The 25,230-nt window shown below is 40.7% G+C and overlaps 1 protein-coding gene across 1 annotated transcript; it reads right to left on the bottom strand.

Annotated features, from left to right (window-relative positions):
• Positions 1–4,760: 4,760 nt before the first annotated feature.
• On the bottom strand, positions 4,761–24,175 carry LOC134463947 (tetraspanin-33-like). The gene is made up of 8 exons (XM_063217325.1): positions 23,843–24,175; positions 13,688–13,745; positions 11,719–11,846; positions 10,967–11,041; positions 10,474–10,569; positions 9,804–9,929; positions 9,299–9,460; positions 4,761–7,589 (listed from the first exon to the last, which is right to left on the bottom strand). The coding sequence occupies exons 1-8, from the start codon at positions 23,933–23,935 to the stop codon at positions 7,488–7,490; spliced, it is 840 nt and encodes a 279-aa protein (XP_063073395.1). The 5' UTR covers positions 23,936–24,175; the 3' UTR covers positions 4,761–7,487.
• Between the last annotated feature and the right edge of the window lie 1,055 nt (positions 24,176–25,230).

Raw genomic sequence — 25,230 nt, forward strand, 5'->3', positions numbered from 1 at the left:
TTGTGCCGTGCCTGTGGGGTTACAATAATAACAATATACAGTATAACCCTAAAATTCATCTCAAATCTCTAAGGCAAACCCAAGATTCATCTCACGCCTGCAGTGCCAATTTACAGTAGGCCTATCTCTTCAACAGGGCAGAAATCCAGGATGTGTTGTAAATATTTGCCAGCAGAGGGCATGTGTTCCCTGTAGCTATGTCAAGGGCAATCTCAAAACCTCTCCTTCATCATTTCCTCAGCCTTCATTCCTGATGTCTCGAGGCTTGATGTCACAGATGATATTTCAGTACGATAATATATCAATTAAATATCTTACCAAAATATAATTCAGAGGTTACTATTGTAACTGTTTAGTAAAAAAGCCGCACTGTAATTCTTGCAGTTTTAATCTACTGGGTTAGCATGACAGACAGACGTTTCGGCCTAAGCCTTCTTCAGCGTCTACTATTGTAACTGAACATTTGCAGGGAGGATATTGAACAGAGGGAAAATTATATTATTAATTCTCATTAAGGAATGAGGATGGAGCTTGAGGAAGTGATCAGAGGAACATATTATAACAGACATTAGACTAAAAGTCCTTGTATGTTGTGTATGTGTTGTTCTATACAGTTTAGCAAGACTATGACAAAATGTAGGCCTCACATTGAGTGACATTGATAGTGGACATTTTACACATCCATAGACTAGGCATAGACTAGACATAATAGTCTGACACAATAGTTAGGTAGAGGCTACATACTAGATTTATGGAACCTATACTGTACCTTATCAGGAAACACAAAGGCCCAAATTCCAGCAGCCACCTGGAGTATGAAGATCACAATCATACAGCCACAGAACTGGAGAGAGAGAGAGAGAGAGAGAGAGAGAGAGAGAGAGAGAGAGAGAGAGAGAGAGAGAGAGAAAACAGAACATAGATGATGGCAGGAAAGGGGAACTGACTTGCACGGTTAGTGACATATGTCCAAGGTCACTGAAGGTCAAACTCCATTGTCCTTATTTGAACCATATACCTTTCATATGAATACACGATGTAACTATACGCGATTAATTACATCTTTGCTCATAAGTCAAATACCTTAAATTCTGATGACCTTGGGTTTGACTTTTTAAAGGCTACTGTATATCATCAATACAGTATGATAACCAAGTCTTAATAATATTATAATCTCTCAATTTTGATTAATAGCTGAAAGGAAACTTATTTCAACCAAAAACCTCAAACATGGAAATGAAGAGGAGTGTTGGCCTACTGTTTTGAGGAGGCAGATGTTTTCCCTGAGGGAGCCGATGCAGCCACAGAAGGTGATGAGGAACATGAGCACTCCCACCACCATGAGCAGGATGACAGGGTCCACCGTCAAACTAGCCATCGTAGGCTCTATAGTAGAGTATAGTATCATTTATTGATCCCGAGGAAAATTAAGATGTCAAGTAGCATACATACATACATACATAATTATACAGAAGAAGACACAAAGACATTACACACAACATTGCACATATAGAATATTCACACCATACATATACCGGTATTCATGCTCTATAGAAATATATCACAGAACCAATGCATATCATTAGATTACCTTACAGAATTAGGAAAATAGTTGGGCGTATAATAGTTCTTAATTAAGCTACTGATTGATTCCTGACAGTATACTCGTAACAAAGGTCAGATTTCGCAGTGGAGAGTGCTATGACTTCTAAAGAGGTAGTTTGCTTTATGATAGGAATAGCTATCAGTTACCCTTTACCAAGAGTGTTAGATATTACACCCGCAGACACTTTATCCAAAGTGACCCTCAAAGGCTACATAACAAGCTAGCTACTGTTATGCAAATGAGAAACCAGTAAGCACAGGATGTAGAACAGGAAGTGCAGTTGGAGGCCACATCAACGGGGACAGACAGTGATCGTGAGAGACTGAAAGTCTTTCAGAAAGGGAAATGGGCCAAGTCATTCAGACATGCAAACGCACAGAACATGCAAGGATGTTGAAAAAAGTCATTTTCTTGCCTCACAATATTGTTGTATTGGTGGTGAGTGTTGTTACGCATGTACGAAAGGGCTACACTAAAAGGGCCGAACTACAATGAGGGAGAACGAGAAAATGAAGAGCAAAACAATTGACTACGTTTCGAAATATTGAGGAGTCAGATGATGACCAAAAGAGAAAAGCCATTTCTTAAGTGTCAAGAATGAGTTGAAACATTTGTTATGGGGGTGCCGCGGCTCAGTGGGATAGGGAGTCATATCACTACATTACATCATTACATTACTCTCTACGGAACTTGAGGTTGTGTCCTGATCCTCCCCCATATATCTCCCTCTCTAGGCCTACTTTCCTATCCACTATCCTATCAATAAAATCAGAAAAGACCCAAACTACCGTAGATCCCATAATGCACACCATACGACCAGTGGAACACTGTAAGAGTTTTTACTACCATAGTACTACACTACAATGACATTATACAGTGGCATCAACGCATTACGACCATTTAACAGGATTTATAACAGGGGCCATGACTTAATGAGTTAAAAAAATGATTTGTTTCTGCTGTCACTGAACAGTCATGTTCACAATGAACTCATCATGTAAAGGTCATGGAATGGGTGATGGCAGGGGTAGAGAGTAACTAATTACATATAGGCATCGTAGCCCCTTAATGCACGCCGTACCTTCTGTGGCACGCTGTAATAGACATTGAAAGTTAACTACTATAGCACTACACTACTATGACAGTGCACAGGGACTTTAGTAATACATTATGACTTGGTCATTGCCATGCTGGTAACAGTTGATTTATAAAGGCGTGTCTTAAGGGATTAAGTAGTTTTTAAAATGTGTACTTTTACTTGAGAACATTTTGACCCAAGTAGCACTGTGTAGGATGGTGGCCAGAGTAGGTAGGCCTATCGCAACTCTGCTGCTCATTGAAACTGCGCTGTCTACTGCCAAATTTGATCTTTTCATGAATATTTACTTAATAATGAACTAATATTTACTAGCATGACCAAAGTACAATAAGTTTTGCAGCTAAAAATGTCTATTTTTGGACATTCAAAATGGTGAACATGGAGAAGATCTACGTTTTCATGTATGAAAAAATCATAATGAATACTGACAATTTGATGGTGGTGGTATTCATGGAAAAGGTAACGTTTGTGAATGGGAATCATTAATTCTGAAAAGAAACTGTTAAAAATAATACACAGTGCACATTAAAGCAGAATTATGTACCACCTGATCTGAATTTTGTCCACCTACCATTCTGTTTCTCCACCTGAGCATAAACAGCGATGCACACCAATATTACAGCAAGCACCTGTCAAAGAGCAAAGGCAAAGATTTTGACTTTGAAGATCTTACCAGTGCAGTGTTACCAGTCTTGTGCACACATGAAGTTAAAAATGCTTCAAAGTGCATAGGGTTGTTATTAGGGGCCAAGCAGCGAAGCTGGCGAAGGCCCCTATAGTGTTAACTGGTATTCTTATTATTATTACGTAGACATCTTTCCTCTCCTTAGCAAGTCTATGGCAGCCCATAGAACCGTAGGTAGGAAAATGCTGTAAATCGGCACACACATTCGGGCCAGTCTCAGCATTACCCACAGCAATTTATAGGTCCCCAGTCACAACGCTCTAGCGCCACCAGCAGGTCAAAGTTGCAGGTACATTTCTACTTGTAACTTTTGAACCGCTGGGCCAATTTTCATAAACTTGGTATCCCTGGAATCCTTGGGCCAAGACGAATCCAACGCATTATATGACGTCATTTTCCGCCAGGATAGTTTTCCCGCCATTTTGAATTTTTTCCGCAATTTTTGGCCAATTCACCCGAAACTTGGTATATAGTATCTCTGGACTGAGCTACACATGGGGTCTCAAGGAATATTGGATATATTTTATCGTTTAGCCGTGACAGCCAATCAAAATTGTCGTAAAAGTGGCAAAACAGGAAGTGAGGTCATATCTCAGCAACCGTTTGTCGAATTAGGCTGGGATTTTGTACACACATAGTAGTCTATCCCATGACCTACCACAAAAAAAATCAGATACCCAACTCAAACTCTGTAGCGCCACCAACAGGTCAACATTTTAGCTACATTTTTGCCTGTAGCTTTCAAGCTATATGCCTAATTTAAAAAAAAATACTATAACTAGAATCCTTGGGCCAAACCGAATCCAACGCACTATATGACTTCATGTCAATCGGAAGAAAAAAATCTGCCATTTTGAATTTTGTGAAATTCAATAAAGATGCTACTTGTCCCACAATTTTGGTCAGAATGCCTTGCAAAAGGGTACACATAATCTTGGGACTGATTTGCTTTAGGGTATTCAAAGAATTTTTGACACCTCTTATCGTTTGCCGGTGACAAGCAATCAAAATTGTCATAAAGGTGGCAAAACAGGAAGTAGGGTCATATCTCAGCAACCGTTAGTCAATTTCTGTTAGGATTTTTTGCACACATTCTAGTCCATCCCATGACCTCCCAAAAAAAATCCTGACCCCAAGCTCAAACTCTCTAGCGCCACCAACAGGTAACAGGAAGTGAGCTCATATCTCGGCAGCTCTTCAACGGATTCAAACTAAACTTGTTTTACGTGATCACACTCCCCTCAAATTGATGCACACCAACATTGGCGGGATTTGGACCAAAGGGGGCGCTGCAGTTCCTTCTGTTGCCGTGGCGACTTTGGCAAGTTTACTGCTTGGCCCCGCATTGCTGCTTGCAGCTATATTTTCAGTAGTGATTCCATCCATAAACCAAATATTTCAAAAAGAGAAGAAATATCAAGAGGGCCCAGACCAAAACTCATAGGCCTATGTAAGTATTGGTAAACAAAAAACAAAAACTTCCTGTCATCTCATATGTGCTGACACAGTCACGGGCAGACTAACAATGTGATGACTTGAAAATCAAGTTAACACGAAATGCACTCAAAAAAGTAATCTAACGTCTCTCTTTTAAGTGCCATCTGTGTAAAAGATAGAACAAAGAGAGAACGGAGCGCACACCGTCAAAACCAGTTACACAATGATCATTATCAAGAAGAAATGAAACTTGGTGCTTAGCAACAGTCATAGTAAAAGCCAAGCCACATACTGTACGTATGTAAATGGAGAAGTCAAACATGCCTGAATTTGAACGTTTTTAAAAAGACAAGTGCAGCTGTTATGAGAAAACATGAATTTACGTCATCCACCATGGATAATGTAACTACAGTAGAGCATTGAACAGTTCATGATGCAAGAGTAATGTCCTTACCCAGCCTAAGAAGTTGAAACAAAAGAGGGTGTATTTCACCCAGGGGTTGACATAGCTGCTACTCATGTTTAAAGAAAGTTTTAAAAACCCAGGCGACCTTACTACAAGTGTCTCTCTGTCACCTTCTAGTCCCAATTATCTGTAGACAATGGTTTCATGTGATGTTGTGACAGGATGTCAATAGCCGTCAAGATGACGTAGGAGGTGCAGAGGTGACACATTCATGTCTGCTCTGCTGTGGTTGAGCTGAATCGAGTGCAAGTGCATCCTCTGCTAGATCTCAAGGTTTCACTTCTGCAGCAACAGCTGGTCATACTGTGTGCAAGTCCACCTTTGTGCTCCCATCCTTTTCCTATGGCATATGGCTTTGTGATGTGTGTCTTGATGCCATCCATGACGAGTTTTTATTCAATATCATGCAAAAACAAATGTCAAATTCACCAATTCACAAGGTCACATTCTTTCATTTGCAATCGGGGATGTTGAATGGGGGAAGCCCCCCAAAATGTTGCTCTGCACTGATTGATAGTGTGGGAACTGTGTACTGTAGTTTCCTCCATGCAGACGGGGGTGACACAGAGGCCACAGGAAAGGATGGGAAGACAAAGATTGACTGGCACACTGGTCCATGTATGTAAGTGCAAGGTATTCTACCGTTTTTTTCCTGAAGAATTAAATTACAATTTCATTAACAAGATATTGGGCAATTAAGTACAAAACATTTATTTAACAACAGCAAAATATCATATAAGTTTTAAAAACACGTTGAATGGTGAATATGAACGTAATGAACATGATGAATAAAATAAAACATGTTTATGATGAATAAAACAACTACATATGTAGCTCATACAGTACAACCACAAACTATGTGGTCAAATGTAAAATACAGAAGAAATTAATATTAATGGGTAAAAATATATCTTACATATTACATATCTTAAAATCATAAACGTGGCAATTTGTGTAACAATGCATCTCTTTAGCACAAAGACTCAACATACAAATAGAAACAAGGTCTACAAACTGTAAGGTCTACATTACATTTCATATGAATACAACATTGCATATGTACACTAGTACAGTGCATACATAAACATCCTTGATAATTGATAAACTGTGCCTGTTTCCAGACCTCAGAAGAAATCATGAAAAGTGCTCATTATTTTTGCATTAAGGGGTCATTTTAAATTGCACTACTAAGACACTGGCACATCATTTATCATCTGATTCATCTGATCTTTGGGCTCCATGGAGTTTCACCCAGTCTGGTGCTCGCAAACCACATTAAGACAAAGCAGCTCATTAAAATCATCAGTCCACTCCACATGCCGCCTTTTAACGTTCTTTTTTTTCAGCTGTAAAAAAAACAAATGTTGTAACAAGAGATTCGTCCTGCATGGAAAAACCCAGAACAAAATAATAAGACAAAATAACACATAGACATGTGCACACACACACTGAGAATTGTCCATGTGTAGCCAGCATAACATGGTAGCATATCATCCGTGGCATCACTGTTTCAGTAGTGAGCATAACCCCATTAGCTGTGATAGAGAGTCTTCAGTATTGAGAAGCTTTTAAAATTCATTGTGCAATATCTCATTGTCATCAGGACTATGAAGACTCCAGCTTTGATTGGCTAGCGTGCCATGTGCTTTGTCTTATTGTCGAAGTTGTGTCCATCTCGGACATCTTTTCAGTGTAATAAAACTGTAAAAACGTTATTTGAGAATGTGAGTTTATTTTTCACCAGGGCCTTTGTCCCACAGTAGTCTCAGACAGCTTAGCAGCACCATAAGGTGAAGCGGAGGAACTTGTTCATTACTGCCAGAGATCGGAGTGTGGTGGAACCTGGAACTGGACCATTGTCAGACATCGGAGTGGTGAAACCCAAAACGGAATCACTGTCGGATTGGATCGGCAGAACCTGGAATCGGCTCCCTGCCAGGAATCGGAGTAGTGGACGTTGGAACCTGGGGTACGTTTCTCAACAACATCGTTGCGATGTAGTGGAACTTGGAACCAGGTATCAAATCAGAAACTTGGATCCAGGTGTTGGGTCAGCACCAGGGATGGGAGCGGTGGAATTTGGAACAAGATCAGTGACTTGGAACCAGGTGTCAGATCAGTAACTTGGAACCAGGTGTCAGATCAGTAACTTGGAACCAGGTGTCAGATCAGTAACTTGGAACCAGGTGTCAGATCAGTTCCAGGGATCAGAGCGGTGCTGCACGTTATACTGCTGGAGTTTGATCTGGTCCTTGATCTGGTTGATCAGCTGCTGGGACAGGAAGATGCCTACGAGCTGTTGAACAGAACATCAAAGAATTCAAGTCAGTCAAGTGTACTTTATTGCAGAAAAATCTATGTCACAGGGTTAGCACAGAAGTTTGAAATTGCATTTGACCAGTCTCCAATGCGCAGTTAAACTAAACATATAATAAGATATTGACAATAATCACTCCCACCCACCCACACCCACACCGATGTCAGGTAAATTTAGGGGCTCCGCAAAATCATACCATGTTGATGCAGATATGAATGGTGAATAAAACTTTGTGATGCGCAGAAATTAAAAGCAAGTAGACTTCGACTAAAGATGCAGTCTTAAACCGTTGCCTTTTCAACTGTGCCCTGAGCCAGCGTTTTCAGCTAGTCTGCACGCACAGCGCCAGATGTAGAAACCAAAACGTTGCGTGAGGCTTTTTGATCAGGGCTTTAGTTATCAGCTATGCACACTGTCAGTCCGCGTGGCGTTATTGACAGCTGAGACACGGTCAGCATAACCTTGTTATGCTGACTGTACGATATTAACCTTGCAAGCTGCAAAGGCGAGCCACATGCTGCTCGAGAGCTGCGCAATGAGGGCTGTAGAACTTTGTACCGAAAATGTCCATTCAGAAGTTGATGTCCTTGTGTAGGCTATGCCTATTTTGTTTTGCCTACTTTTCTAGACTCCATCTTTTTCTCTGTCAGCAGTCACTGGAAGCAGTAACAGAAGACGCTTTCAAAATTAAAGTCACGAATGACGGTCATAAAAGGCTAAAAGAAACACAAAATTGTCTGGCGATACCGGCCACAATAGTTAACGCACGTTAATGCGTTAACGTTGCCCAGCCCTACTACGTATTCCTCTCCCTCTAAGCAGGGAATCTCAAATTCTAACTATCTCCAATGTCCACTGTTTGGATATTTAGTTTGGAAACATGTGGACCTCCCAAAAAAGCTCTTGTCTATTCCCTGCAAAGGCTATTCCTGCTTTGCTTGAGTGCTCTATCCACTGCAACACAGCACAGCACCCCTGTGAGATGTTTCCGGGTGGCTTCACAGAAGCTCTTAATGCAGTAAGAAATTATCCGCATACAGTTGTTGCTCCAATCACTGACAGCAGAGGCAATGTGTAGGTCATTTCTTACTTTATTATCTGTGGAACTTTTTTACCCTGTGGAATCGATACCTATTAGCGGAGTTTGGCACAGAATGTTAGTAAACCCCTCTCCCAAGGCCCTGCCGTGGCCAACCGGTAGGGCACTCGTCTACCATGCGGCTGACCCGGGTTCGATTCACGGCCCGGGTCCTTTGCCGACCCCTCCCCGTCTCTCTCCCCATTCGCTTCCTGTCCACCTCTCACACTGTCCTGTTGAATTCAGTCGAAAAAGACAAAAATAAAACCTCCCTCCCCAAGCCTCATACAGTATCAGAAGCGCTGTGCTATCTGTCTGACCCTTTAGCTCAGCAGTGTTGTGGTGGTCTAGCGCAGATTATCTCAGTTACACCTGCAAGGTGTTGGATGTGTGTATAGTAGGCCTACATAGGCTTCCCGTTTACAAACATTCACACTGTGAGGAGGGGCAAGATGCTAAGCAACCAACCACTTGAGCACTTTTTTTGAGTGACAACAGTTGCAGACAATCAGAGGTTGAAGAGTGCACAGCCAGGGGCGTACAGCCGGGGATTGTTTAGAAACGGGAAACCCATGTATACTCTCAACTTTCGATTCCCAGAAGCTCTTACCTGAGGGATGGCCAAGCCCAGTGCTACGGCCCCCAGGATGAAGAGGTTGCTGTGGATCCAGTTGACCAGCTTGTCCAGGCAGCCGCTGGTGTAGATGTACAGCCCTGCCTCCTCGTGATCGTGGTTCTGCATCCCGTAACCACACATGGTGTTGATAACGGTCTGAAAAGGTGGGAAAAGGTCCAGGTCGAAAGAAATCATATAATTCTTATTGGCATTACGAATTGAATAAGTCTGAGAGCGCTTGTCCTTTACTTCTTCGATTCCTCTACTTTATGTGGGATAAAGCAACCAGTTCAATGTTGAGGGTCTAAGGTAAGGTAACTTTATTGATGCCCGAAGGTAGATTTGTTTATAGGTAAAAAGTAGAAGCTTACAACATTAGAAGCTTACAACACACAACACTTAATAAGTGATAATGTCAGCCTGTCTATTCTGCTTTTTTTATCCATCCCAAAGAAAAGCATCTATTCCTCCATCACTACCTCCCTCTCTCTCTGCTTACCTCGTTTTTGGAGATGAGGCAACAGGAGTAGGGCACTCCACAGCCCTCCTGGCTGCGAGTTTGACTGCAGTTGAAGTACATGTTCATGGACCAGTCCTTGTAGGACACAGCTCCACAGCAGCCAAACTGGAAATATTGAATATCAGGAATTAGAGCCAAGAGGATACAGTCTTTGATTTAACATGTGATCCATTCATCTGTCAAATCTCAAAACACTATGGATTACATGATGGTAGGTCAGAAATGTTGGCTGTAGGGCAGTAATCTTCAAGACATCTTTTATCACCTTGTAGGGTATTTCAGAAGCCACTTTCACCTATACCACAACATCACTTTTGTTTAACCCATTGTGTCCTGGAGCGACATATACGCTGCATTCAGGTTCTTGAGATTTGAGCTCTTTTATTAAAAATGTGGGTATGTTTCCCAAAAAGGGCTTAGGCTAAAATGGGTTAAGAGATTGAGAGACTTCAGAGACTTCTACATAAACATTTAGGCCTACCGTACATAAACATTCGTACACATAAAGCATATGGATGTATTTTTGCTATATCTTACAGCTCAATTTCACCTCATACTTATATTAATGAATACATTCAAATGTTTTACAGTGGTTCGCCAAAGTATCTTCCACCACATTAAGTAATGTGTTAACTTCTGCTGTTCTCACCTCTCTCTGACCAAAATCCAGCAGATTTTGTAAATCCAGGTCTTCCCTGTAATGGATGATGGCTTTGTTTATAACTTCATTCACTTTGTGACGTGCCTGTGGAATTGAAAAGGAATAACATACCCAATTATTTAACAGTAATCTAAAATTAAAGCCTCAAACCTGTGAAATTCCACATTTTTATGACGCTTCAGAATTTCTTTGTTCTGTAATTGCGAGAAATGACCACCAGATGGCATGTGTCTCCTGTGGCCATGTCAGAAACCATTCACCTACCCTCATTTGGTCAACATGAGACAAACATAGTAGCCATGATGAAAGTTATGAGCATGTGTAACATTGAAAATGGACAGAAAAGGCTTATACATAAACAGGAAGAGGAGTTTTACACATGTGCACCAGATTTATACACTGGTACAGGGCTTGACATTGGCACCTACCAACTAGTCAAATGCTGGTAAAACTTGAAAGCTCTGTACTGGTAGTACTATACCTTATCAGAGAAGACGAAGCCCAAAATGCCGGCCGCCAGTTGCAGCAGGAAGATGATATTCAGACAGACGCAGAACTACGATGAGGACAGAAAGAGGAAATGAGAAGGACAAATGAGGACATGACACGGGAACAGACTGATGGCAATTGTGTGTGCAATTAGACATTTTTGATCTGCTGTTTGGCATTGCAAAAAGGTGGTTTAGTGCCTAACCCAGCTAAATTAAGCCTGATAAGAGCTAACTCTAATCTACTAAATACTAACTCCACTAATTATTGAACGGGTTTATTCTGTTTATTAAAAAATAAGAAAAAATGGGTCTTTATACTATATTTCTCACTTCTGTGCACGAAAAGTGCTTTCTGGAATACATCCCCACTTGTCTGCGAAAGCTGTATATAAATATGTATACAAGTTTTACAGCAATGCTGTAAAATCATCCACAAATATTTAGTGTATACAGAAGGCAAATTCAAAAATGTAAATTCTAACACCATTGTCATATTATCTACTTAGCAGAATAGTCGAAAAATAAATACAACAGATCACATCGTCGACCAATCTGTTATCGTCATAAACACAACACAAAGCACTTATGCACTTTAAATTAAGGACTTAAGTGCAGTAACAAAAACATTGTCCGTGCTCTTATTCAGTCATCCTAATTCTGCGATGACACGGCTCAGCTGTTGCTGGCTCTGTGAGCCGGAGGCTGTGGAGAATGAATGAAAGGGAGTGGCATGGCGGCCTACTGTTTGCAGAAGGCAGATGTTTTCCCTGAGGGATCCCACGCAGCCACAGAAGGTGATGAGGAACATGAGCACTCCCACCACCACCAGCAGGACGGACGGGTCCACTGTCAGGCAGGCTGTGACAGCCTCTAGAAGGAGAGGACAGAAGCATTAGCATTACATTGCATTAGCACAGTGGTTCTCAATCTTTTTTGAACTAACGCCCCATTGACGTCATCATAAGCCTCCCAACGCCCCCTTAACCTCATGAGCCTGCCAATCATGAGCCCTTAGTATCGAAAAACAAAAGAGACTAATGCACCACAATGTGAATTAAACCCCACCCCCACTCAGCTGTATCCTTCTCAACGCCCTCACCCCCCTAGGGCTCCCCAACGCCCCCTGAGGTGGCTGTAGCGCCCCCGTTGAGAAACACTACATTAGCATGTCAGTCCGTCGCAATGATACAGTAACCGTCGGTCAGCACAGTAAAAAAAACACCAAAAAAAAAAAACGGTCAATTTAACACCTTCTATCTGTAGTGTATTTGGTCCCAGAGAGTACCCCTTAAGTGTTGAATTAACACTGCATCTCTATGGCGTGATACAACGCAAAAACAAAAAAAACGCCAACGTACTGTGTCACTTGAAGCTTAAAAACAGCCTACAGCAATTACTCTATGAATGTAATATCTGCCTTAATGGATGTGTTTGTCTTATGGACAGGTTCAGTGAAAGTGCTGCTCATTCCATTTGCAAACTGTGGCTTACATAGAGGAGCACAAAAGAAGAAACAAAGGTTGTACAAAGGGAAGAACTCAGTAAGCGCAGGATGTAAGAGAGGAAGGGCAGACAGAGTTCAGTACAGTGCTGCCAGTAAGAGGAGATAACAGACTGACGAGCAAGAGGGTGATGCAAAAGGGTGAGAGTCAGAGAAAGATGGGAAATGGAGGAAGTTAGCCAGACAAATGGACAAATATTTAAAAAAAAAACAAGTGGTACCAGGCTAAACAAACCTCACCCTTTCAAAAACAATGTCTCAGGAGCCCGGAATTTCACATTACATTACATTGCACTTAGCTGACGCTTTCATTTATTCAAAGCGACTTACAGTTATGATTTTTCAGGGTATTGGTTACAGGCCCTGGGGCAATGTGTGGTTAGGTGCCTTCAGCCATGGATGGAGATGTAGGGAGGGGTCAGGGGGGATTTGAACCTGCAACCCCTAGATTGAAAGACCAACTCTCTAACCACTAGGAGCCCGGAGTTTCACCTTTGAATCCAAAATTAATCAAGTGATCTCTACAGGCCATTGCTTATCTTCTGACCAAGTTGAATTTCAATTTGCCAGTAGTGTTTCATTGAAATTTCCATAAAATATACTGTAATCTACAAACAGGGAGCAAAAAGGTCTGACTCCTCTCCTCAATTATTTCAGAGGTAAAAAAACTGGTCTGTTTGACCTGCTGTCCTGTTTTGCCTCAACTATTCTGCAAGACTGAAATTCCTTGCAATAATTCCTCCCCTCTGGCTATACTTATGACACAGACAGCTACACCGTGCTGCTGTTGACGGGGAGTCCTACCTATCAAAATTAAAACCGCACCTTTCGGAGCGTGTTGGAACAGAATTATGCATCACCATTTTGCCTTTTTGTTTTCCTTTAAGAACAACGTGGCAATGCGTTTTTCCACTCAGATCGCACTACTCTTGATACAGCCTGAAGAGGGCCATTAAGACCGAAACGCGTAGGCATTGTAGCCAAATAAAAAGTATTTAAAAACTCACAACCTTGAGTGCCTCAGAACTTCTCTTCCTGGACTTAACTTCAGAGCCCCTACACTGATGAGCACCAAGGAAAAAGGTGAAGACTCAGAAGGATGCCAATTATCTGTTTGTGTCAGATCACACTGCTGTTGTTTTTTTTGCCCTTCTATAACAGTCTTCTATGTTGAATGCAGAATGCTTGGATTTGTTGAGGTGTTACTCACCGCCATGTTTGGTCACTCGAGCATAAACACCAATGGACACCAGAAGCAGTGCAATCACCTGTGAAGAGAAGAGACAAAAAAGTTAATGAAGTGTGAAGTTGTAACATTTGTCTATTACAGTGCCTCAAATTTGCTTAAAAGCTCATTATCAATACATTATTACCAAACACCATACGTTTTCCCCCCACAAACTGTTTAAGTACTGAAACGAAATTCCTAATCAGTATATAAGAGTACTAAATAAATGTAACATAGCCTGAGGTTTTATAGTAGCCTCGCGGTAACACTTTACTTTACGGATCGCTAATAAGGTGTTAATTTCATAGTAATTTCTCAGTAATTTCAGTCTAATTTTATGGTAATAACTGCTTGTTATTAGTAATAACAGCAAAATAACCATATGGTTTCCAGTGCAATTACACTATAATTTCTTATTAATAACAGCAAAAATAACCATACAGTTTCCAGTGCAATTATGCTGTAGTTTCTAGTTAATAGTAGGCTAATGGAAACAGCTACTGTGTCATCATAGTAGTTAGGTGGTAGGTATGCCAGTAACTAAACGGTATCAGCCGAAGTAGTTTCATACTAATTAGGCTACATCAGGGCCGTAATGTGCAATATTTCCTCTTCCTATGTTATTGCATAGAAACGACCACCCAAGCATCCTTGTATTATTTATGCTTAATTACCTTGTAAACAATTGAGTAGTTATATGGAAATAAGATATAATCAGGGCCGTAAAATGCATTATCACCTATTCCACTCAATTTTATGGAAATTCCATATTTTCATGGTTTTAAAATGTCTTATTTCTTATTTCCACTCCATTTTTAATACAATATAGACTAGCCTACTATGAAGTGATTCAAGTACACAGACAAACACATTGTGTGCAAAACTTTATTTATTTTTCCAATCAGTTATGAGATTCATGTTCACTGATGTGAGGTTGTCAATCTGCCACCATCCAGAGGAAGTCCTGTGAACACAAACAAACAGAGAAGTCAACTGCAAGACCGGTTTCACCACGTTTATTTTATTATGCTATCAATTCACCATCGCTAAATTTGCTTCTGAAATGCAGTAGTATTACCATGTTAAATGCACGTTGTAAATCTTCCTCAGGCTGACATCGTTGCTGATTTACAAAGGCAAACTCTAGCTAGCACCTAGCTTCAGTCATTGAAAACATGGTGGGCAGAGCTAGCTAGTGGTTTCCATTGTAAAGGTACTTCTGTATGCCGTTTCGTTTCCAGAACAAACATAAACCTAACACTAACTCTCATAAAACATGGCTAAAGTAATTCGTAAATAAGGCTAAAGTAATTCGACGATTGAAGGTGGATGAAATCAACATCAAGACCATTTTAGCTCACCTTGAAAGTTACCCTGGTTACTGCCTGCGTGCGAAAGCACTCTGTTGTACGTCTCAAACTCCACCCTTGTGTGTCAGTGTACTCAATTAAACAACGTCAGCGTCTCTGAGCCATTACTGCAAGCAGAGCGGGCAGCGTACAACTAGAACGAGTGTGCTTGAAGTACAGAAGTATACTGATTGAGACGCTTCTGTTCTGCAGTAACCATTGACAGTTACTCTCAATGGCAGTAACCAAACTTTCGTTGCCTAGCAACAACAGGACTCGCCGCCACCGCGAGCTAGTTCAACTTCAGTGCAGCAGAGCCAGGCAAGGTAAGCTTCCTGACAACGAACTTTTAATGTAGTTCTAGCTTTAACCTGCTTTCATTTTGTCTCTGAGCATTGAAGGATTTTAACTGTATACATTGCAAACACGTCTTATCAGCCGTGTTTGTGCTGAAATGGCATAGCCTACAGAGGTACATTTACAATGGAAACCACTAGTTCTAGCTAGCTCTGCCCACCATGTTTTCAATGACTGAAGCTAGGTGCTAGCTAGAGTTTGCCTTTGTAAATCAGCAACGTTGTCAGCCTGAGGAAGATTTACAACGTGCATTTAACATGGTACTGCATTTCAGAAGCAAATTTAGCGATGGTGAATTGATAACATAAAAAAATAAACGTGGTGAAACCGGTCTTGCAGTTGACTTCTCTGTTTGTTTGTTTGTGTCCACAGGACTTCCTCTGGATGGTGGCAGATTGACAACCTCACATCAGTGAACATGACATAACTGATTGGAAAAATAAATAAAGTTTTGCACACAATGTGTTTGTCTGTGTACTTGAATCACTTCATAGTAGGCTAGTCTATATTGTATTAAAAATGATAATAACTAAGTAATTGAGTGGACATAAGAAATAAGACATTTGAAGACCATGAAAATATGTAATTTTCATAAAATTGAGTGGAATAGGTGATAATGCATTTTACGGCCCTGATTCTATCTTATTTCTATATAACTTCTCAATTGTTTACAAGGTAATTAAGCAGAAATAATACAAGGATGCTTGGGTGGTCGTTTCTATGCAATAACATAGGAAGAGGAAATATTGCACATTATGGCCCTGATGTAGCCTAATTAGTATGAAACTACTTCGGCTGATACCGTTTAGTTACTGGCATACCTACCACCTAACTATTATGATGACACAGTAGCTGTTTCCATTAGCCTACTATTAACTAGAAACTACAGCATAATTGCACTGGAAACTGTATGGTTATTTTTGCTGTTATTAATGAGAAATTATAGTGTAATTGCACTGAAAACCATATTGTTATTTTGCTGTTGTTACTAATAACAAACAGTTATTACCATAAAAAAATACACTGAAATTACAGAGAAATTACTATGAAACTAACACCTTATTAGCGATCCGTAAAGTAAAGTGTTACCAGCCTCGCTTTGGCAGTCCATTCAACATGCACCAAGTGTGAATGAACCGCAAGAGACTCTACTTGAGATACAATGTACAGGATATCAGGGACACCGAAATCATAAAATGGGGTGTACCCCAACAATAGGGCCTAGTCCCAAAGTCATAGGTTATTATTATAGTTAGGCTATATAGTCTTTTTGATGGGACTGGTGGTGACCACTATTTTATGAAAAACAAAACCTCAACAACATTGATATGACATCATTCATTCAGTAAACAGATTAAGGCTCGGGCATTACATTTGGGTAAAAACAACCCTATAATGGAAGCTATGAATGAATGGGTTGTTAAACAGTCAATCAAACAAAAAGGGCCTTTGGATTGGATGTGAGTCTGATTAAGTGGGTGGGCACAAGCCTGCCCTGGACCATGGCCCATGGCCAATGTCCCCCGCTGTTCCCATGAGGCCAATCACAGCGTTAAGAGGCTAAGCGCTGGAGTTTTGATACCTCTCTGTCAGTGAGACTTGTGCCTCTTTTCCACTGATGGTTTTGTATTGTAGGCCTACAGCTCAACACAGTGCGACTCGGACGCCACTTTTTGCTTTACGATTGAACTGTGTCTTGTCTATTCGAAAAGCAAAAAGTGGCGGCCGAGTTGCGCTGTGTCGAGCTGTGGGCCTACCAGAAAACCGGCAGTGGAATAGAGGCAAAAGACATGCAGAGAGCACTATGTTACAGGGCAGACACAAAAACAAGTATTATGAGTGGAAGTGGAAGTGAGACCGATTGGTCTTTGACATTACACGGTACGTCAGAGCACACAGTACAACCAAGGAAGTTGAAGCTCTGTCTGCACGCACTGTCTGTCTTTTGGTGCACATGAGATCGCTGGCGATGCGACTCACTTTGTGCTGACAGAAAACTCAACTACATCCAAGCAACATTGCCATGACATTAGGCTATAGAAGGTCGTAAGAAACAGATTAAGATTAAGAGACACTCACTACTTCCCAATGTCAAGTGTTCTAGCCTTGCTAGTGCGTGAAACGCCCAGTGATTGGATACTCTTTGGTAAAAATCACTAGATAAAAGAGTATCCAATCACTAGACATTTCACGCACTACCAAGGCTAGAACACTTGACATTGGGAAATGGTGATTGTCATTGTGGTAACAAGTTTATACTATGGGGCTTTGCACGAAAGGGTTAACCAATCCCTCATGAGCGAGGGTTATCCATGACAACACTGCCTGGGGAACAGTACCATTCTCATGGCAACAGTAACAAGGGAACAAGGGTGGAGGAGAACACTCTTCAGTTACTGTCTAAACCACTGGTATCTGAACCTGGGGGCTAGGTCCAGTGTTGCCAGATGTACGATAATGACATTGTACCATAATTTTGTTAATTTTGTCCTCTGTATGATAAAAAAAACCATGATGTACATTTCAGAGTTGTCATTCAGTTCATTATTTTAGATGCATTTTCGGTCTTTGGTAAGATAATTTTCTCCCAAAAAGCACCCCCACCCAAAAAAAAAAATCATCAAAATGTAGAGGTTTCGGTACGATAGCTCAACATTTTCCATCTGGCAACATTGGCTGGGTCCCTCAAAGGGAGTTGCCAAGCATCAACAGGGGCTCACAAAGCCCTTGTGATTTTAAAGGGTTTAATCATTTTACTGTAATTTATATGTTAAATAAACGAGAAAGCATTTATTTCAAAACATTTTGTGACAAAACAACTAAATTCAACGTCCACATAGGCCTACACATCGATTTAAATAGATCAACAAACAATGTATTTAGTTATTACAAGGACCAGAGCGTTTGTGACATGAATGTTTTTTGTGTGGGGGTGGGTGGTCACTAAAGTTAACAATGGTAAAGATATGGGTCTCGTAAATAAAAGGTTGGGAACTACTGGCTTAAACCCAATTGCCAGTGTACGAATTTGAATCTGTCACCCTCAGATCGCAATTCCTTAACTGCAAGCCTATGCCCAATAGATACAGTACAATGGGCTGGACTGCTACTGTATCATCTTAGCATCTATCATCTTCACTTATCAACTTTGACAACATGAACACTTATAATACACTAGGCCTACACATGATGAATCAGTCGCCACTCAACAAAATCTCTGTATTGCATCCAACATTTACCAGCCACTTCAATAGCACATGGAAAAATAGACACATGTAGCATGCACATGCACTGTATCAGTGTAGTAAAGGGAAGTATTTAGACCGCTAAAAAGGTGATTGAAGGCTAAATTGTCAAAAAAAAATGTGGTGGGGTATTTGTTTACGATGGACTGCATTTGCAGCATGTCGCAACAAAAAATGAGTTGCAGGATGCTGCTGATCTTATCAGTGCAAAACTTGCAAAGTTATTTATCTTGCAACAGTTTTAAAGAATCAGTCAAACAGTGAGTCAACAGAAAGGCGCATTACAAAAATGCCATAATACATTTCTACTGTGTGCTGCTGTGTTTATGTGGCAGTAGTTTTGATGATTGAAACCAATTCAGCTTGAGGGAGACAGAAAAAAGTTGCTGGGTAAGGTACTGTAGGTCTATCCTATACAGTAGTCAATGATATTGTGAGGTTCCTCTCTCTCAGGAGGTTTCGCATCCTACCCTGTCCTCTCTCTCAGGGCACATTCAGGTCCAACACAATACGAGGCGACCTACAAATCCTCTGTGAGTCGCCTCAAAGGGCTCTCAGGTTACCATGAAGCACCGACTGCCACACAAAGGGCAAACAGAATCTGTGGCTAGCTCAATGACAGATTGCGAGCAAGTGAATGAACGAGCCGAGCGAGCATTTGAGCGAATAAGCAAGTGAATGAATGTGTGAGTGAAAGTGTGTGTGTGTGTGACTGAGCAAGTGATTTAATGTGTTAGTGAATGTGTGTGAGTGAATGAGTGAGCAAGTGAGTGTATGAATGTCTGTGTGGTAGTGTTGCCACATGTCCAGGTTTTTCCTGGATTGTCCCGGTTTTTATGGTCTGTCCAGGTAAATTCCTGGACTGTCCCGGTTTTTTATAATGCACGGCTTCATATTACCCCATTGAAATAAACACATATCATTAATGATTTGTGCTCGCGCATCAATGTGTCCCGATTTTTTACCACTGAAATGTGGCAACCCTACTGTGTGGTAGGCCTATGTGTGTGTGAGTGAGTGAGCAAGTGAGTGACTGTGTGTGTAAATATGTAGTGAGTGAGTGAGTGAGTGAGTTAATGTGTGGGTGAACAAGCGAGTCAGGTGAATAAGTGAATCGCGGTGGATGAAGTCGACTGGCCAGGTTCCTGCCCTGCAGACCTACAGGTATATCAGTATCAAATGGATAAGCAGGTGGATGGGCTGTATGGTATGCACTTCTTTAACACAATTTAGCCCAAGGCACCTGCAAAAAACGCCTGCTGAATGCCTAAGCCCTTTTTGAGAAAAGGTGCCCTCTGTCTATAAAAACCTATCTCTGTCTCCGAAGCACATAAGAACATGAAATAAGTTCTTCAAAAATTAGGACCCTCATTAGAATGTGTTCAGTCAGCTCTAACATGCCCACATTTTTAATAAAAAATACTCAAATCTCAAGAGCTTCAATGCAGCATACAGTATGTCGCTCCAGGCGCCAAAGGTCAAACAATGCATATGCAGCATCGGGCTAAAATGGGTTAAATAAATTAATTGCATTAGTGCACTGTTGTGCAGTATGCCGTTTTTAAGGCTTTCAGCCTTCAGATACCCATGCCCTAAAATAGTCTTTCTCAATGGGGGCTCTACAGACCCCCAGGGGGTTAGGATACCCTTGGTGGGTGTTTAGAAGGATACAACTGAGAAGGGGTGGTGCTCAGTTTCCAAGTATAGCTGAATACTAAGGTGGGCGTTGGCAAAGTCATGATGGGTTCAAGGGGGCGTTGGCTTATAATGAGGTCCAGGGGGCGCTTATTCAAAAAAGGTTGAGAAGGTGGAGAACAAACTCCTCTAACATTTTCCCATAAACCAGTAAGTGTGTAAACATAGAGTGCGATATTGTACATTACACTACATGTTTGAGGCTGTGTATTTGCAAGTGGTATGTTTTGATTTCATGCATGTGTATGAAATTATTGTGTGTCAGTCGTTTCTTCTATGAAATATCTGTGCTCTCTACGTTTTAATACACACGTTCACAATCCGAATGCTGTAAATAGCATGATAAAAAATAAGACCAAAAGCTTGCTCAACTCAACATAATACTAAAAAAACCCAATATGCATTGCATTGTATTATATCGAGGCAAGCCCCACCTTCTGTCTGCGTGACAGAAAAAGCAGGAATTCCAGTGAATATTAGCAGTGTGTGTGAATTAGTGTCATGTTTGAACCTGGAATTTTGAGCCATTAATCCAAGTCTTGCTTGGGGCTACTGAACTGCGGAAGTTGGTTACAAATGACAAAAAACAAACGTCAGAGAATGCAACTAACTTACACTGGAAGCATGACCGCCTTGTTTTTGCATTATTTAACTGGTTTCCTGTAACCTATGAGTTTGGCCAGAATGGCAATGTACTGTTGTTGTAATATATTTGTATTGAATGTCAGTAATGTGATGTACAGTAGTTTATTTTTTTCATCAGTGACACATTCTACAGGTAGAATAGTGTGCATTTCAGGAAGAGGCTACAGATACACAATGTCATCTTGCAAACTCTGTATACCGCACACAACTACCACAACTAAGCTAACACAACTTTGTTCCCACCAAACTGCTGATGCGCTTTGATCTGCATGATGCACATTATTCAGTACAAATATAATTGTTGTTCTCATGACTTAAGTGTCCTTTCTTCAGTGGTTCAAGTCCAAGAAGCATTCAACAGAGAACTTCTCTATGTTTTGCTTCATAAAACACTACAACATAACACCAATAACTTGTTATACAACTTGTTATAAGCAGAGGTGGAAGAAGTACTGAAGTTGTGTACTTAAGTAAAAGTAGAAGTACCCTGCGAAAAATTTACTCAAGTGAAAGTAAAAGTACTAACTTAAACCAAAAATCTAAGAACTTACTTAAGTAAAAGTCATAAGTACTAACTTTTAAATGTACTTTTTGAGTACAAAAGTACAAGTACTGTATGTCTGCCTACTTGATCCAATAGGAAAAAGTTTCTGCAACGGTTTATGGACTATGGAGTCCTGTTAATGTTTTTTTTTATCTTTTCTGTCTGGGTGTCAGTTTGAAAGAGGGGATTGGTCCCGCCTCCCTGCCCACAGTGGAGGTTACTCAAATATCCACAAAACACAACAGGAAAACCTAGGATAAATGTAACTAGTAAAGTCTTCTTCTAGAAATGTAAGGAGTAGAAAGTACAAGTAATTGTCAAAAAATGTAACTAAGTAAAATTAAAAGTCTGCATTTTTATTTTTACTCAAGTATGTACAAATTCCAGAAAAAACTACTTAAGTACAGTAACGAAGTAAAAATACTTAGTTACATTCCACCTCTGGTTATAAGTTGTCAATCTTTATGGAAACAATTGGCTCAACAACTTGATTCTGCTCAGCGGACCATCCGCCAATGCCGCCTTGCAATGTGATGAACGAGCTAATACCCTTTCTGGATTTGGTATTTGAGTTGACATTTAACCATCCTGTGAGGTCGTGGGTAAACATTAAAGTTCCTCTCACTTACCCACAGCCTCTCCTGAATGGCTAAAACCAAAGAGCTGCCATATTTGGCAACATTTTAAATGGTTTGTTTTAGTTTGAGGTCAATCTTGGCGTTTGAAATATGTGTCATGACTCACGGGCAACTCTGCAAACATTTAGGCCAGCAAACAGGAAAACCACAACAAGTAGTAACTCACACCTGTCAGATAGCTTTAAAACTTGACGTGTCTAGCAGCTTGCACGTTAGCATTGCCACAATGTTCAAAATCAGTGTATGTTTTCAACACAGATTTGGGCAAACACTATCAGTCAGTCCAGAGCTTTTGACATGAAAACCCACTTCATCGTATAAGAGGATTTTGAACTACAGCCCAACAGAGCACCAGGAAGTTTACGGAGTATTCAGCACATTCCAACGGGGATCTATCCATTGAAAAACATCCAAAGTGAACTGAACATTGCCAATTTGATTTGAGTCTGCATTGCCGTCTTCAAAAAAGTGTGTCAATGAAGTGTCTATAAACTGGTTACAAAAGATGGGAGACGAAGACAAAAAGGCAAATGGCTCAGAGAAAAACAGGAAGGTCTGTCTTTAATTAGTAGCCTAATATAACATTGGTGTCTGTGTTTAAAGGAAAGTTAAGTTAATCATCAACTCCACCAAACTCAGGCTTTCACAGACTGGGCCCTGCTTTTGCATTAGCCTAAATGTTGTCCGATTCTGATAACAATGAGGAACGTATTCACTGCAGTCAGCCTGCCAAAAACCAAGACAAGGACCACATATAAAAAATAGTTGAAAACTATTCCTGCTGTCATCGTGTGTGCTCAGGTCTTGCATTTTACAGTCATTGGCTCAGACAATCAGGGTCAGCCACAATTTGCTGACTTAACACTTAGGCCTACTGTAATACTAAATAAAACACTGAGTGATAACATTCACATATTTCTCATTTTATCTGTCTCTCTGTTTCTGTATGTCTCCCTCCATCTGTCTGTTTGTCTCCCTCTATGTATGCCTGTCTTTCTGTTGCTGTGTGTGTGCATGCGTGTGAAAGCAGCCAAGACAGAGGGAAGAGGAGAGCATGGGGCCCCACTCCTCACAAATCCCTGTTACACTATCAGCATATGAATAAATGAAACTCAGTGCTTAGCAACAGTCCCAAAAACCCAAATAAATGACCATAAACAATGTGCCAACAGGCATACATTCACCATTATATCAAATAAAACGAATGCCTCCATCTTTTTACAAAAAGAAACAAGGGGGCAATGTGTGTTCATCAGCCTAACTTTGTGAATGCAGCAACACAGGCTATCAGGATATGCAGGACCAACACCAGTCAACCAACATTTTTGTTGTAGGCCACATGACACATTGTAGGCTATGTGATTATCATGATCTCACAGGAAATGCAGATGACTGGTCTACTTGTCATGAGTAGCCTAGGGTTATCTGTGACAGACTGCAAAAGTTTCCTGTGTTTCAACATCTTGGCTAGAATTCTAGCCTATCTACCATTCAACACTGACATTCTTTCTCTGAAAATAGACAATAAGTAGGCTACCCTGAGCCTATAGCCTAGGCCTACCCTGCTCACTATAAGGTAATTGTCTGACAGTAGTTTGTCAAACAGTAGGCTATCTGAATTGATACAATTATACAATGTAACAGAAATAGATTTTTTTTCTTACCCAAAATAATAAGTTGAAAAAGAAAAGGACGTATTTCACCACGGGACTGACAAAGCTGAACTCATCATTCTGTCCTCTTCTCCTTTTAGCCATGTTTTGAAAAGTTTTGAAAAGCCAGGCTGCAACTCCTTTTAGTCCAGTTAACTACAGACAAATGCTTCTTCGTGTTGTGATGCCGTCTTGAACTGTCCACTTACGTCGGAGGCACGGAAGGTAACGTGTATCAGCATAATGTGGTAACTTGTCAGTGCTTGCAGCTGGTTTCTCGGAGGTATTTCCTTATTCTGACAGAGCGAGAGGCAGCGCTAAAATCACCACCCGCAGTGCTGAATTTCTGACCGCGAGACTGCTCGCGACAACCAGTGGGCGTTCCATCTCTGTAGCATCACCAGATGCATCACCTAACTGTGGGGGTGTGGCCATGTAGTGCAGGTGTTCTGCCAATGTATTACTGATACTATGAAATAGAATTAAAATAGATGACTTCATTGGAAAACGAGGCAACATTATTTAGTTATTTGTTTATACATTATCTTTGACTGGTTGTTGGAAGAATATGAATGTGTGCTACTTCAAAGTAGACAATTTGTTCCAAGCTGGACTGAACTGAACATTTCATTATACACTGTGTGCAGAATTATTAGGCAAACATGTTTTTTGACCATTTTGTATTTTTTATGCATATTTTCCAACAGCAATCTATATGAACATGAAAACCTATTTGATTTAAGCATTCCAGGTCATGCGTATTTGTATAATAAGATGGGGGTGTGGTCGAAGGTGTCCAACACCTTATATCAGGTGTGCATAATTATTAGGCAACTTTGTTTTCTTCTGGGAAAATGGGCCACAAAATAGATCTAACAAACTCTGAAATGTCTATAAACAATTTTGAAGTGTTCTAGAGGGATGTGGCTGTCTTGAAATTTGCAAGATGTTGGTCACGTTCGCACAGAACTATCAGATGCACCGTTACAAAGTCATCAGTCTCTTAAGAAATGTCACTGCCAAACATTGAGAAGAATTTAACGTGAAACTACAAAAAAATGATTACCCTGCAGTCCTATCATATTCCAGAACAGAAACCAACACAGAGTGTCCAGAAAAACAGGGTATTGAGCGCTCAGAGACATGGCCAAGGTAAGAAGGGATGACACCAGACAACCATTCAACAAGTTAATTAAGTCAAAACGGGGGCAAAAATACCTGGGGACAAAATTTTCAAAGGTTTTATGGACTTGGGAAAGCGACTCTTGACAGACAGGGTGGATGAAACCATGGCTGTATCTTTTAGAGGAAGAAAATTGCATCTTTTACGAAGACAATGGTATTTATGCAGTAATCTGCTGGTATTTGAGTGGAACTCAGCAACTGATCTGAGTGTGCAC

The sequence above is a fragment of the Engraulis encrasicolus genome, chromosome 15 (assembly GCF_034702125.1).
Source record: "Engraulis encrasicolus isolate BLACKSEA-1 chromosome 15, IST_EnEncr_1.0, whole genome shotgun sequence".
Lineage (NCBI taxonomy): Eukaryota > Metazoa > Chordata > Actinopteri > Clupeiformes > Engraulidae > Engraulis > Engraulis encrasicolus.

Bases quoted from the DNA above. Each gene is read 5' to 3' on its own strand.
- LOC134463947 (XM_063217325.1), bottom strand. From the start codon at position 23,935: ATGGCTAAAAGGAGAAGAGGACAGAATGATGAGTTCAGCTTTGTCAGT. The intron at 9,930-10,473 runs GTGAGAACAGCA...CAATATTTCCAG, and splicing joins TGGATTTTGGTCAGAGAGAG to TTTGGCTGCTGTGGAGCTGT. The intron at 7,590-9,298 runs GTAAGAGCTTCT...TCTGTTCAACAG, and splicing joins TGGGCTTGGCCATCCCTCAG to CTCGTAGGCATCTTCCTGTC.